Here is a 16474-nt window from a genome sequence, read left to right as displayed (position 1 = left end):
TGTAGAAGATCAAATTTGAATGTACAGAATTGGTACTGGTGTTAATACAGTGATTAGGAACACAAGTTATTCATATTGATAAGACTTCTGTTGAATCACTTACTAATACAAAGTCAGTCTGTACACAAGAAATTCTTTCAGTCTAAGAGAAAAGATGCGTAGATAGAAAAAAATACAACAGATGGAAGCATAGAACAGTACTAAGCTTTAGTTTGACTTAGCATCCCTATCTCAAAATCTAAAAGATGATGCAGTTGGATCCTGTTGTTTCCAAGAGACCCGCTCACTTGTTCCCTGGATACCTTCCTTCCCTTTTGTGGGTAGCTGTGTTTGTATAATTGTGTAGAAGAACAGACTAGAAAATTGAAAACTAACCTAATCAGATCAGGTCCCAACACACAGGCTACTGGGAAAGAGTGTACGGGGCAGGCAAGAAGGAGGAAATTCCATTAAAGGTAGTACTGGCATACATTGACAGATTAAAACCAACCAAGCACCAAACCCATAAATTTTTGTATGGAACTTGAATAATGATTCTCTCTTTTTCTGCTTTCTTTTGCAGACACTTTACAAAACTCAGGTTAAGGAACTGAAAGAGGAAATTGATGAAAAGAATAAAGAAACTCAAAGAAAAATGCAGGAATTGCAAAACGAAAAGTATGCTCATTGTATTTGTTAAATAGACATAAATTTTACATATAGTGGTCTCACTCATGAAGATTTTGTATCAGACGTTAAATTCTTTCAACCTCAAACAGGCCTCAAAGCTGTTCTGTAACACCTTGTAAAATGGCAAATACACAGCATGTTACCTCTGCTGACAGAGACAAATATGGCTATTCATATTTGCTTGAACTTGATTTGTATGTGGAAGTTGTAAAAATTTTGAAAAAGTATTCCAGTCTGTGGTAGTCGTCCTTTCGCTTGAAAAAAAAAACAAAAAACCACAGGTCTTTTTTGATTTGATTGTACCATCCTGGTAAATATTTTGTATATTTCTAGAGCCTTTATATGCTACAGATGTATCAAATCAATCAATTCCATGGCAATACATACTTCATGACATAAAACACATTTTGTTTTGCAGTGCAGGAAGGACTTAGGAGCCCATACTCCAGTAATGTGTTTCCACCTTTATTTCCTTCCCCATGCTGTGAGCCAAGTCACATGTTGATGGGTGAATTTGACTCATGGGTGCTAGACTGGCCACTGTGCTTTATGTGGGTTTCATTGCAAGCAAATATAGGACTTTACTCCAAACAAGAGCAAGAAAATTTGGCTTGTGTGCTGAACTGCCTCTCAAGCTCTAGATAGAATTTGCAACTCTTTCTACAAAGAGTTGCATAGACATAGAACCACTATATATGTTCAGAAACTTTACCCAGTTTGCCTTTTTTATTCCTTAAAGGCAGGAGAACTTGACACTTGGTTTCTGAAGGGTTGGTGTTTCATGGATGATACAAATTTGAATTGAATTACAGTAAATTTACTGTTGTAGATTGTGTAGTCCATCAAAATATAACAAAAACAGCTTGTGGTCTTAATCTTGTTCTTCTTAGGAAACTAAGATAATAACAGCTAACTGGATGATATAATCTGGGTTTGTTCACTTTGTCCTGAAAATACAGAATATTTTGCATAGGAAAAGCAAAATCTTATTCTTTTCACAGAGAAACACTCACTACACAGCTGGATTTAGCTGAAACCAAAGCTGAGTCGGAACAGTTGGCACGAGCTCTCCTTGAAGAACAGTATTTTGAACTGAGTCAGGAAAGCAAAAAAGCAGCATCAAGACATAGGCAAGAAATGACTGATAAGGACAGCATCATAAGAAGGGTAAATTATTCTGCTCTAATTAATATCTCTATATATCCTCCAGCTGGAGGGTATACATGTATATAATGTATCTTTTAATTTGTAAGGTCTTGTGGGCACAACTGATGATTTCAGTATCCTAGGTTTGTACTCAGTTGGGATTTAGCTGTTTTTTTTAAGTGTCCACCATCTGAACTCTCAAACAAATGTAGACTCATGAAAATCTGAGGTGAAGCCAGCCTGTAAATCAAGCCAATGTCTGTAATTAGTTATTAAGCCTTTTCCAGTCATTTCTTGTAAGTGCCCAATTTATTTTTCAAGTCTGTAAATTTGTATAGTGTTACAGAATCTTATTGCAAAATTTAGTCCTTCAAACAAACAAACAAAAAAACACCAATACTCAGAAGTCTTGAGGTTTTCCCCATTAATAAACTATTTCCTTAAAAGAACCCCTGGTACTATTTTTTCCAAAGTGCCACAAAATCTTGAACTGTCACATTCAATAACTGCAATCTATCTAACTTTGCTTGGATTTATGATTATATACTACAGTGTTGTCAGTTCTGCAAAGATCATTTTAAAAATGTTTTCTGGGACAGTGATATTTTTATCCTTCTGGTAAATCAAGACAGATGAGAAGTTTTTTTTTTTAAATTCAGTTTTGAACGATAAGCAGATTTTTTGGATGTACTCAGAGGAAGACATTCCAAGTAAAAGACTCTTACAGATTAAGTGTATTTAAAATAATAGCATTATAAATATTTTTCTTATTTATGGAAAGTTCTTTATTTTAAAATGTGCTTGTTTTTCATCTAGCTCGAAGAAACTAATAACACATTAACCAAGGACGTTGATTTAATAACAAAAGAAAATTCAGAGATCAGTGAAAAAATTAGGAAGCAGGAGGAAGGTATGTCATATTTGGAGTTTTAAATCACTTGTTATGAAGCACAAATGAACTGGAAGCATGTGGCAAAATGAAAGTGGGAAATTTGAAAGGACGGTCCTGTATGTCTTCCATAGTGGTGAAATAGCTTGGTGGAAAAATAAGTCACTGCTTTCATCTTGAAATTCCATGTAAATTGCCACTGTTTTTACATTCTCTTCCCATGTGCTACCTTTACTGTTGGCAAATGATTAAAATCACAGCTTTGGCAGGCAGGAAAAAGTGATCTTCACGGCTTGCTTCCCTCGGTTTTTAAAGCAAGTTAGCACATAAGTTCCTGCAGGTGTTGCAGGAATGCCTGTTCAGTACAGCTCTTCTGCATGCTGTCTGTCTAACCCTTTCTGCCAGCCATGCACTTGAGTGCATGAAAGTTGTTAAGGACTCATTTTGTATCGCATAAAATGTACTTAATGAAGTGTTTGTTTCCATCGTTTCCATCTCCAGTATGTACAGTAAGGCTGCATTGATATTTCAGCTCCCTTAAGATGTCACTTGAGTTCAGAATTACCACCTCGTTCATATCAGTGGATTTGCATTTTAATTTTGTGCATTTGGACTATATACTCTTGTTATAAATGGCTCAGTCTTCAAAATAGGATTATAATCAAAGATCAAAGTTTACAATTTATTAAAGGAATAGAGGTAAGCAAACAGCACTGGGTGCGCCGGGAGTCTCTGCTCCACCAGGATGCACCCAGCACTGTTTGCTTACCTCTGTTCCTTTAATAAATTGTAAACTTTGATCTTTGATTATTATTATCCTATTTTGAAGACTGAGCCATTTATAACAATTTGGGGGCTCGTCCGGGATGGCTTTGGTTCCTGAATTCTGATTTGATCTAGGAGAGGCGCCCCACCATTTGGTGGCTCCTGTTTGAGTCAGGTTGGGACTAATGCCATCTTGAACCTGAATAAAGGTAAGCAAAGAATCTGATTTTTTTATGAGCTCCCTTGCTGGCTGCAGCACTGTATTTTGCCCGTAATTCTGTGCGCGAAGATCCGAACGAAGACGACGGAGTTGTAAGTGTTTAAGGAGTATACCGTTCGATTAGGTGGGATCCGGTTGCCTGTGTGTGTGTGTAAGAGTGTAACTGAGACTTCCAAAGTCAGTGTGGAGGTCTTCTAACCGTGGTTCCAATCTCCTGTGAGGGACTTGGCCGGTGAAGGAAGTGATTCCTATAGAGTGGTTCCTATAGGATTCATGGATTCGTGGGTGGGTGATAGGTCCTAAACCCCCTGCAAGACACTCTTACTAAGGTAACCAAGAGCTGTGGGGAATTGCTATAGTAAAATTCCTAGATGGGTCAGACAGAACTGATGACCAAGGACCAGAAGAAAGGGAGCAAATTACCAGAAAGTCCATTAGGAATAATGATTAGAAATTGGAACAATAGGGGCCCCAGAAAATTAAAGAGTAAATTAAAAATGGTCCAGTATTATATGATGGAATGACCAAAAGAACCCTTAAGACCCCATGTATTTTGATTGATATTTGGGTCCACGGAGGACGGGGTCTGTCAGGCTTTGAACATTAATGTTAATAGTAGAATACCCGTGGATCCGGAAGAGAGCAAGTATGCTGTAGCTGAAACACTGGAATTAGAAATTAGAGAGCAATTGATTAAGAATGAATATGTGCTACATTTGTGATGTGCCTGTGCTGCACTTATACCTCCAGATAACAGGAGCCTCTCGGACCCCGAGAACCAGATCAAAAGCAACCTCATGGTTCGGACTTTAATCAAGGGGTCTGAGATAAGGAGGACTGTTCACAAAGGGACAGGTTATGCATATGTATAGGAATGTTCATGTATATGTAACCCTTTACTAGATATAACCAAAGCAAGTTGCCACGTTAGGCCTGCACGACTTTGGTGGGACTACCTGCCCCGTGCCGCCCAGAACTGAGTAAACGTGCCTACTTTACAATCTTACTGATCGTGGAGTCAGCTTTCTGTGAGTCATTTTGGCGAGCCAGGCAGGAGACACTCTGCTCGGCTGCAGAGCAGACGCCCCTAGATACACCCTGAGTGTTTTGCTCAGAGGGGACTCCACTCTCAGCTGCTCACCGCTGGAGCAAACATCTCCTGAAGCTGTGGACAAACGGTATGTTTTCAGCTGCTGGAGGGATGCTAACTGGAGTGTTAATAATTGTATGTCCAGGTATTTCATGTTGAAAGTATTTGTGTAAGTGTAAGGGTTTGAAACAAAGTGGAGTCACACCATGAAGAACACAGTCAGAGACAATACTTGTTTGGTTGGTTATCATTCTAAATTATATTCTTGTGGTATGAATGAGATGTGCTGGAGGCCTCTCTGTGTGATTGCGCGATTGTGCTGTGTGAGTGTGGAGTTCCGATCCACGGTTCCGTGTTCTCCACGAGGGGAGTGGGCGGAGACGAATGAAGTGCATGACAGACTGAAAAGAAGTGCTGTTTTATCCAAGTTTTGAGTGGTGGTGCCCAATATATGGGCCTGGCGGTGTATCTTGTGATCCTGTTTTTGGTTTTAAATGCTTTGAGTGCGACAAGAAAAAGGTGGGAGCATTATCTAAGTAACTAACAGTTGAGAAGTGTTGGTGTATTTGCTGCGGAGTGTGGTCAGTTTCCCAAGTACTGGTGGGGGGGAAGAGGGCTGACTGATTATCAAAGCAGAATGGAGAGAGACATTGCCAAAAGCTTATGCGAAGCAAATATTGGGACGTTTGCATGCACAAACACATTGGGGTACAAAGGTGTTAAGCGATCATTTACTAAAACAATTTGTTTGCACTGTTGTTTTTTTTTTTTTTTGAAACAGCAAAGCAAATTACACAACATTGCATAACTTATCAGAAGATAAATAAGAAAGAGTTTCAACAAGCAGCCACGGGAGGGAGAAACAAAACAAAACAGCTTATAGGCCTTTTGAGAAAGTACAAGTTGATTTCACTGAATTGCCCAAAGTAGAGAGGATAAAATATCTATTGGTAATAGTAGATCTTTTAACACAATGGGTAGAAGCTTATCCTGGACGAGCCCCCAAATTGTTATAAATGGCTCAGTCTTCAAAATAGGATTATAATCAAAGATCAAAGTTTACAATTTATTAAAGGAATAGAGGTAAGCAAACAGCGCTGGTGGAGCAGAGACTCCCGGCGCACCCAGTGCTGTTTGCTTAGCTCTATTCCTTTAATAAATTGTAAACTTTGATCTTTGATTATAATCCTATTTTGAAGACTGAGCCATTTATAACAAGAGTATATAAATACATAATCAGGCAGCATATTTTAATGTATGTTGACTATGAGAGGAAAGGCCTTATCAGTAGTGTTGCCAGTGTTGTTGCAAACTTATGTGGGAAGGACAGCATACAAGAATGTTTTTCCTTTGTTCTGTGTTTTGGTAATAGCAGGGGTTTGCCAGGGATAGGGCGAGAAAGCAGTTTTTAGTTGCTTGGTGTTTTTTAGTTTACGAAGTTTCTAACTTCATAAGTATTTGAAAATTATTCTTTAATAATTTGTAGTTTGTAGTTTTTGTGGAGAAATCCTTATCAGTGAAATGCGTACTTACAGAAATTTTGGAAACAAATCAGGAGACTGGAGGTGTGATACAAAGACTGATAGAATTGAGTAACTGGTGTGGGTGGATGGGTTGGAGAGGAGGAAACATAACAAAGTCATTCTTTTCTTAAAAAAAAAAAAAAAAGTCTTTTCCTCCATACTTTCTTTATTCCTTGCTTCAGAATCTGTGCTGAAAGTGGGTCCAGGTATATCAGTCCTATTCTGTGTGGCTATTTACTCCATGTTTTTGGTATGGCAGAAACATTTTTGACAGAGCAAACACCAAGGGAGTGGAGCAACAAACTTAACAGGAAACAAACACATGCATGTTGTTTGTAGTAGTTCAGCTTGGTGCCTTTCTAAGATGTTCTTCTGGTAATTTTCTGTTACTACAGTAGCAGTAAGGCAATAATATCTATCATTGCAAACTGTATTTTGCACTTTAGATAACATAATAGGAATCTGGAGAAATAGAATGGTACAATTACAGAATTGATTAAGTTTAGGATTTCTTACCTTGTCCTAAAATCTCAAAGTTGATTATTATTTTAACAGAATACAAGATAAAAAAGGAGGAGGAAATCAATAATATTAGAATGCAGTATGAGAAGAGTATCAACACTGAGAGAACTCTGAAGACCCAGGTATTACTTTCTATATAGTTGAATAAATTAATAAGACATTGCATATCCAATATATTCCCATTCATTTTTTGTGCCGCTGACTCTTAGAGCTTGAGATTAAATTTATATTAATCATGATGTATAATATGTATTGGTATTTACAGTTGAAAGAAAGTTGATGCTGAGTACTTCTCGGTATTACTCCTAACATGAGTAAGGACCGTTTAATTTGGTGACGTGTGTTGTGGGGGCAACAGAAAAATTCTGCTGTACTTGACTGCGTTTCTGTAATTTTGGGAAACCTTTTTAAAGACAGATGGAGGTGACTGGAGAAGTTGGATTTCAGGAGAAGGAGGGGGGGGTTTCAGCCCTTGTTTGTGTTTTTGCTGTTTGAAATGGGCATCAGTTTGATAAATTCAGTAACTGAGTTACACATTTTACCGTATCCATGAGGACACATTTTTGGTTTTGGAATTGATCATAATGATTTACTGAAGTGTAACTCCCATTCTTAGCAAAAATACGCAAGTCTTTGATCTAAACCTCTAACAAGATGAACTTAGAAACTTTGTATGAAACTTGCTTGCATATATAATTTTTCTTACTGATCTTCTGTTTCTCTTTACAGGCTGTCAATAAGCTGGCTGAGATAATGAATCGGAAGGATTTTAAAATAGACAGAAAGAAAGCAAGCACGCAAGATTTGAGGAAGAAAGATAAGGAAAACCGAAAGCTACAGTTAGAGCTTAATCAAGAAAAAGAGAAATTCAATCAGATGGTAGTGAAATACCAAAAGGAGGTCAATGAAATGCAAGCGGTAAAATAATCTTAATTTTGGTCACATTTTGAAGTTCTCTGCACAGGAAAAATGTGAAGCTCCTTGTCCACTTGAGAAAAGGAATTTTTTTTCCAGATGTACTAGCCTACAGAGCTTTAGTGAGGTGGAGAACTTGGAAAGTGTGTAGCTGTCCTTGTTCTCATTCATTTCCCCTTCGTAAATTCTTAACCATGGAAACTGCTGGTACATTATGATAACTGAATATGGTGTAGTATACAATTCATACATAGTTTTTCTCTGGTAGGCAGTGGTCTTCTCAAAAAAAAAAAAAAAAAAAAAAAAGTAACAAATTCTACTAAAATTTCCATTAAAAATTTCTACATCATCTAAAGCTTTGATATTTAATATTTTTCCTAGATTTCAGGAACATTTCTATTACAATAATTTATATTAATTCTATCAAAAGTTTTTTTCAAAGTCTAAAGAGTTTTGTTTTTAAAATACTTTGCTACCGTATTTTTGGTATCAAGGTAACTATGTGTGTGTATATAAATACAGCAACTAGCAGAAGAATCTACATACAGGAACGAACTACAGATGCAGCTGGATAGCAAAGAGAGTGATATAGAACAACTGCGAAGGAAAATTTTGGACCTCCAGCAAGGAATGGATTCCACCAGTGTTGCTAGTCTCCAGACAGATGAAACAGATGGAAATCTTTCAGGTAAGAGAAAAGTACATTTAAGTACTTGATTTCGCTCGTATGTGTAGCTTAGGAAGGTATTGTATGAGCAGCTATGGCTAAAGTGCTCATACTTGAGTCTTAACTTCTCACATCATTCCTAGTACTTTATGGTATGGTATTACCATAATTTTTATCCACTTTTGTGAAAAGAATATCTTTCCAGCTGTAATTATTACTGTTTGAATATAATGACTGTAGTGTGCAATGTACAATGAATACAGTAAAGGGCCAGCATTTATGTAACATCTTGATTGTATCTTACATCTTGAACCCAAAATTGCCTTAATCTTGTCTGTTGGTCACAGTACTGTAACACCTTTATGAAAAGTGGTAATAACTGCCTGTGTGGAAAAATAACAGTTGAAATTTAAATAATACATAGCAGAGTGTGGTACTCTGATTCAACGGAATAAAAGAAGAACAAATAGTACCGGACAAATCAAAGCTAACCATTTCCATATAGTTTGTTACAGGCACTGTATTTTGAGACCCACTGTTACACTGGTTAGTGATTTTTCCACCCTCCAATATTTGAAAAGTATAATTAGCTAGCATATTCACATTGCTGTATTTGTAGATACGGGAGAAAATATTTAGCAATAATCAGTGCTTTACAATTTCTGTATATTGGAGTGAGGCTTATTTTCTGTGTACAGTTACATAATTTTTTAAAAATTCTTTATAAATGCTAGTCTTACAAATTTACATTCTGATTGCACTATAGAAAAACAGATTCAAAAATGTGAAAATAAAATACTATATTAGGTGTTTTAAGACCTCAGTGGATAAGTAATTGGATAAAAGTAGATAGAAATATTTTAGGTGTCTCTTTTCCTGTGTATGCACTTCATGTTGCACAGATTGCTACATTCTAGAACTTTTCCAATGGTCATAAAATGATTTAAATTTCAGGTAGGTTGTGGAACTTGCAGTATATTTTTATGTAGTTATTCTTTTCTGTGTCTATTTTTGTATCCTGTCTTCCCCTAGTATATTTTCAGATGTTCATTTTGAAATCCGTTGTGTTTTAGAATTAACTTCTATTCAGATAATCATGTGGTCTGTTCTTTGCAACTTCCACTCTTTCCAAGAAGCCTTTTGCATTCTGACAATTCAGTCTGTAAAAACCCTCAGGATATTGCCATATTGTAATGTAAATATAATTTTATTTGTTTCAGAAATGTCTTCTGTAGCCAAACTTCCACTAAAACTCAATGTTGGGAATTCTTAGAGCTATTAGATAGATGAAGTAATTTTCTTAGCTGTCTGACACCTGCTAGGAACTCCCCTTTTTACCCCCTTAGGTATTCCTGAACTTTCAATCCTTTTCAGGAGCACTTCTCATGAGCTTTTCTGTTAGATACTAATTCTCGGTGGCTTCTGTTTAATTAGGGCCAAAAAGGAATCAGAGGTTTTTACATTTAACTTTTGTTAAAACATTTTTTTCCACCTCAAATTACTATTTGGAAATGTCTCTTATATTTGATAGCATTTCCTAAATGAAGAAGTCTGTAGTTTCTATTTTTTTTTGCTGAGAATTTCTGAATTCCTGTAAATAGAAAGCCTACATTTCTCTACAAGAAAATGGACTAGATTTATTTAACGTAAAAGGGTAGCATTAAACTTGCTTACTTTGCTTCTCAGCCATTTTCAGCAAAATGGCTCTTGTGTATTGCACTGAAGAAAACACCACTTACCTCCATCTGGTAGCAGCTTCCTTATTTTCTTCTTAAGATTAATAACATGTCAATGTGATGCTGTTGTCTCTCAGATCATGCAAAGTCTGTAGGAGTATGCTGTTTCTTTGTGTGATTCATGAGGTATGTTATTTCCAGTTTTCCCTTTGGAGATGTGCATAGACTTCATAGAATCACAGAATGGCTTGGATTGGAAGGGACCTTAAATAATAGCTAGTTAAACCCCCCTGCCATGGGCAGGGCTGACACCCACTAGATTAGGTTTCCCAGGGCCTTGTCTGGCCTGGCCTTGAGCACCTCCAGGGATGGGGCATCCACTGCTTCTCTGGGCAGCCTGTGCCTGTGCCTCACCACCCTCTGAGTGAAGAATTTCTCCTAACCTCTAATTTAAATCTCCCCTCTTTTAGTTTAAAACCATTCTTCCTTGTCCTGTTATTATCTGCCCAAGTAAAAAGTTGATGTCTTTTTTATAAGCCCCTTTTAAGTATTGAAAAGCTGCCATGAGGTCTCACCAGAGCCTTTTCTTCTATGGGCTGGAAATCCCCAGCTCTCTCAGCCTTTCTCTTTCTAGTGACACCCACTAGATCAGAGGCGCTTCAGCCTCCTGATCATCTTCCTGGCCCTTTTCTGGACCATGCGACAGGCTTCTGTCTGTCTGACCCTCCACTTTGATTTTTGAGGCAGAAACTTCTGTATATGCCAAATGTTTACAGGTCAGCGGCCTTTTCATTGTTAATTAGAATATCATAATTACCAGAAATTCTTACAATCTTTCCCTTTGTCTTCTATACTCATTACCCCTCCATTTCTGTTTTACCACCCTTTCACTCCTCTCCCTCATTTTTTGTGCTTTTTTCTTTCATGTCTTTGTTTTTTACTGCAGTTTTGTTGCTGGTGTTAGTGTCCTACAGGTCTAATACATATTATGGCCTCTGATGTATATTACTTAATAATGAATTTAGATTATGTCTCTATACGCTGTAAGTTTTTTGAGCAAGATTGAATTAACTAGAATCTGAATAAGAAGCAATTTAGGTAATTTAGAGAAATCCTGACATTAATACATGTATAGTCATGTTTAACACAGTGTTAGGTAAGTAGAGAGCACAGGAGTGCACTAGCATTATAAGCAGGAAAAGAAATCCAGTCTTCAAGGTCTAAGTATCCCATGCTATAGAAAAAGGATATTGACAGAATCATAGAATGGTCAGAAGGAACCTCTGGAGGTCATATGGTCCAAACCAACTGCTCAAGCAGGTTGCTCAGGACTACGTCTGGGTCCATGGACCTGTGCATGTCCAGTTTGCTCAGGCATTCCCTGACCTGATCATCTTCCACCAAAGAAGAGCTGGATACATCTTCTCTGCTTCAGCCGTTCAGTCTGGTCTCTGGGACCTGGGATTTCTGAAGGCTGGTCTTGCTGGTAAAGACTGAGGCAACGAAGGCTCTCGCTGCCTCAGACTTCTCACTGTTCTAGGTAGACAAGTCTCCTGTTTCCTTCAGGGCCTGCATTTTCGCTAGTCTTCCTTTGGTCACTGAGGAACCTGTAGAAGCCCTTCTTCTTGTCCTTGATGACTTTGGCCAGATTGAATTCTATCTGTAGCTTAGCTTTCCTAACTTGATACCCTCCAGCTTGGACAATGTCTCTATTCCTTCCAGGTTACCTTTCCGTCCATCCAAATTATCTAGCATGTAGTTATTTTTCTGCAAGCCAAATAATTATTCTTCAAAACAGAAGGTGGCATACCACAGAAGTTCATCTGTTACAATTTAGTAGCGTGAACTTTGTCTTCAACTGTGTGCTAGTTTCCCATCACTTCTGTAGCATTTCCATTCTTGTTCTCAGATGTTTTCTGAAGTATTTGGTCAGTGTTTTTGGTGAGGAACTCATACACAGACGTTTCTTCAGAGCACAAATAGCTTCTTGTTTAAGACATGGATCTGATGGGTAGTCAACAAGATTCTCTAGCTGATGCATCTGCTTTTAAGGGAAAGACATTCCTTAGAATATTTAATGCAAACAGTAGAATTACTAAATAAATACAGTATGATTTATTCGTTTTCCTGTTTTCTTAGTAAAAAAAAAAAATATCACCAGGGAAAAAATGAAAACACAAAATAATGTAAACATAGAATGGCTCCATGGTTTCAATTCTGATGATGGGCAGTTTCTGGTTTAATTGAGGGGGAAAAAAAAAGCTTGGTATGAAATGGTGCAATAGTAATGTTGGCAGCATTCCAAAGAAACCCATGATTCTTAGGCATTTTCCACTATCTTGCATGCCAGAGGTGGAGGGATCAGGCTATTGGATCTCTTTTATATTCAGGGAGCTTATGGTGCTAGTCACCAGAGAGGCTACAGGAAGAGAATTCATAATTTACAGGAAGAGCATCTTGTGAAATTTTGGCGTCAGAAGACCTTGGATAAGCTCTTAGACTAAGCTCAAGGTAATACTAAAATGTATTCTTTACAGCTACATCTCACTTGGAGGTGGTCTGTGTGTCATGGAACTAAATACCCCTCCCCTCAAGTTATGGTACATCCAGAACAATTTACACTGATCCCAAGATTAGGATCAGGTTATTCAGGTGATCCAGGCTGGTCTCAGGATTTTTCTTCTCCTGATGAGAAAGACAGAGGAAAGTCTTCTTATATTCACTTCTAAGCAATTCCCATATTTCTCACTTTTTCTCATCAATTCGGACAGTAGCTCTTGTCTCAGTTGATATCTCACATTAGAGTTCTTGCTGAAGCAGCTGAAATATGATCTTTTTTACGATGCCTTTAGAAGGCCTCTTCCTCCTAGCTAGATTTTACAATCATGCAAGTGTTAAGACTTGCTAGCAGAATTGTTCTTTGTGAAGATAAAACTTAATCATGAGCTTCAAGGGTTTTTTTCTGATCCTTGTACAGCACGTAACCTGTTGTGAATTAGTTCTTTCAATCTCAATAAACAATTGAGTTGCCCTGCAGCTTTAAATGGAAGACAGAATAGTTTACAGTGTATGTTATTAAGTAATGTCTTACATGGGCAGGATAGAATACTGAATGTGGACCATCTAGGTGAATGATTTTTTGAATGTGGACTGGAAGAAGTTAGTGAGGTAGTAATCCCCGTTTTTTTTCTGTCTTTATGGGAAGAGCCTGAGGAGCAGGGATTCCTGAAAACAGAGAAAATAGTGTATTTGTATTGATTATAAGGGCACTTCAGCTCCAAAACAACTAGTCTCATAAATCAATACAGTAATGGTTGTCTTTTGTAATTTTATTGAAGACATACTGTTAGAACTCCTCTTTAATGTACTGAATTACAGTGATGGCAATATGAATAACAGCCATGAAGTTATTTAGAACACAAATCCATGTTCTAATATATTCTGGCAGATAATTATAACAACTGTACCTTTCACGGATATTTTTTTCTTCATATACTGTTTGAATCCAGGTAGCCATAACATATTTTTGAGGCCTATCTTGTTTTTTCTGGGTTGGGAATACTACGTTTAGGTTCTGGGATTCTTTCCAAAATACAGGGAAGTTGTCAGGCAATAGGTTTCAGCCTACTTTTAAAGACAAAGCTGGAAGATTCTTTCTTTATAGACTAGATAGCCCGCATTTTCCTAACTACTTTATCAGAACTCTCATAAATATTCTTTTTCTGGATCAGATATTTGTGAAACATCCAGATGAGCGTTTGCAGTTTGCTAACTCGGTCAAGGGAAATAAAAATGCACTGCAAATCGTACTTAAGACAAACCTTTGTGGCACGGCTGGAACGAAAGGGCTCATCTGCCCTTTCAAGAGTACATCTAGTTCCAGACAAATGTTGGCTTTGCTGAAAAGGAGTACATTCAGAAAATATTTTCAACTGCAGGACATTATTCACAGCTCAGAAATTATTCCTCATTCAAATAGTATTTGATCACTAAAATAGACTTGTAGTGAACAGAAAGGAATGTCAACCAATCCACTTTTAACAGCTCATCCACTTTCCACTTCCTTTGAAATTTCTTCCAAAACGTACTGAAATAAAGTGAACTTCGATAAATACTCCTCCTCATGCTGTCTGTATAAGCATCATAGTACCTGGTGCATCTTAAAAATGTGTCGTTAGTGGATCTCTCTTCAAAATTTCCTGTGCCACTCTTTCCCCAGATGTGTAGTGTTCCTTTTGAATCTCAGTAGTCTGTAGTATGTTCTTTAGTTGTGGGTAATCGCTTTGTTTTGCAACAGAGGATTAGAGCTTTGGAATATTTCTGAAATGTCTAAAAATGAAAGAATCTTCTCTTGACATAAAATTAATCATTAAGGAACAAATATTCAAAATAAGGTAAGAACTAGCTGTGATGCCTGCAAATGTGAAGGAAATGTGTTTCGTTTTCCAAAGCCCCTGAATATCAAGAGCTTGGAGGAGGAGAGGCAGCCACCCAGCCCCCTGTAATTCTTACCCAAATTTGAGAGGCAGGGAAGAAGTACATTTCTCTTTTTTCCAGGCAGGTTTCATGTTGGAAGGAATTCTGTTAACACGCTTTTCTCCCAGCTGTAATTTTGGTAGTTCAGTGCCCCCACCAAGTATTTTGAGGATTTTCTGTATTCTTGGAGAAATGTTAAGAGGTGATTCTATTTTTTAAAGTATATTCTACTTTCAAATATTGTATGCTGTATAGCTAATGTTGGAAAATTTTGTTTTTGTTTTTTTTTTTTTTAATTTTTATTTATTTATTTATTTATTTTCCCAAGCCTAATTTTAATGTCTCTTAAAAGGTTGGGCTGTCAGTCTCCTTGTAATTTTACAAAACGAAGTATCTTCTGCATATCTGGGTGTATTTTTCAGAGCTTACTGGGATGAAACTCACGGAATTATCATGGGATTATGAAGGGAACCAGTAGTTTAGTTTTACACAAATATTTGTGGAGAATGTTTCAGCAAATTTTAACCTGATGTTTTTAAGTTTTGAGTGCTGCTGTTCAAATTAACTGTGATGTATGCATTCTTTATAATTATCAGCTATTTTTCTGTACTGATGCTTTATTTTACAGAATCACACTTTTATAATCATTAGAATATTATATGATTTTTTAAAAATAGAGGTTAATTTGTAGTTCTGGAATGAAAAATTTTGTTTTCATTACTTCATTCTTCCATTTACAAAACTCTGAGACTTCTATGTCAGTTTAGATCAGTGGAGTAAAGATAGTCAGGATAGCTTCTCGATTCTGTTACCTGGCTACAGAATTTTAATAATATCTATCAAAAAGTAAAAATAAACTGACAGTATCAGCTGGAGGAAGTTTTGAGACCACAATTCACATTATGGCAGACTTATTTTTCTTGTGACCCTTCTTTGTATAATTGTTAAATTAGTGGTTTTGTGATAGCAAAACAAGTTATTACATTAATCTTTGGAAAACTGTCCACTGAAAATTTGAATAAAATGCCTGTTTCTTATTCTTTATATCCAGTTGATTCTTCCTGCATTCCTTATTTATTTATCTCCTATGCTTATCTTCTGTGAGTAATGGAACACCTGTGTAGCTTTGCTTGCTCTTGTGCGCTCTCCTTTTTTGTTACCCTTGGAAAATGTGGTTCTGGTTTATTTGCTGCATCTTCCTGTTGAATATTTTCATGTAGCCCCTATGAGTGTAAATGATATTTACATTGAAAAGCTCTTAATAGTCCTCTATTTAAGCTGTAACACATTTTCAAAGCAGTCTCCCTGTGCCTGACCCTTTGCAAACTATTTATGTTCAGATGTTGGCATCAAGGAAAACAGTTTCACTTTATTCTACAGTAACTATATAATAGTGTTAGCTTGTGATGGAGCATGAAATAAATGCTTATCTTCATTTTATTCAGCTGTGCTTTTTATTCTGCTTTGCTAAATAGGTAATTGCCTATTACTGCATGTAGTACATTTTCCTTTCTAGTAGTAGTTTGCTTTGTGTTGTTTTTTATTATCATTAAATATATAATTTTATTTTTTTTTCTTTTGAACTAGAATCAAGACTTGAAGGTTGGCTTTCAATACCAAACAAAGGAAATATAAAGCGGTATGGCTGGAAGAAACAGGTACAAATGGATTTTTTCTTCCCTAACTCCTTTGAAAAGCTTTTTAGGCATAGAGTAATGATGGAATTTGCTTTACAACTCATCTTTCTTAAACAAAATTATTGGAGTTATTTAGTGCCTAGACATTATTAAGAAGAAAAAAATAATCAAGTTCAGTGTGATAATAATGTTGTACAAATTTAACAGGTGGTTGAGGAAATGCTTTACAATGAGCATCTTAGAATCATGATTCCCGTTTGGATTCTACTTTGCCTTGGT

At 36.7% G+C, this 16474-nt stretch overlaps 1 protein-coding gene across 3 annotated transcripts in view; it reads left to right on the top strand.

Annotated features, from left to right (window-relative positions):
• ROCK1 (Rho associated coiled-coil containing protein kinase 1) overlaps positions 1–16474 on the top strand; it is an 86987-nt gene that overhangs the window by 58489 nt on the left and 12024 nt on the right. For all 3 annotated transcript variants that reach the window (XM_072034780.1, XM_038175484.2, XM_038175486.2), the window contains 7 exons: positions 563–657; positions 1671–1836; positions 2632–2725; positions 6858–6946; positions 7554–7742; positions 8262–8427; positions 16146–16216. In XM_072034780.1, the coding sequence (XP_071890881.1) occupies positions 563–657; positions 1671–1836; positions 2632–2725; positions 6858–6946; positions 7554–7742; positions 8262–8427; positions 16146–16216 (870 nt within the window). The remainder of the gene's footprint in view (positions 1–562; positions 658–1670; positions 1837–2631; positions 2726–6857; positions 6947–7553; positions 7743–8261; positions 8428–16145; positions 16217–16474) is intronic.

The sequence above is a fragment of the Anas platyrhynchos genome, chromosome 2 (genome assembly GCF_047663525.1).
Source record: "Anas platyrhynchos isolate ZD024472 breed Pekin duck chromosome 2, IASCAAS_PekinDuck_T2T, whole genome shotgun sequence".
Classification (NCBI taxonomy): Eukaryota; Metazoa; Chordata; class Aves; order Anseriformes; family Anatidae; genus Anas; species Anas platyrhynchos.
The sequence above is the reverse complement of the archived record's forward strand: the minus strand, read 5'-3'. Positions and strand labels throughout refer to the sequence as shown.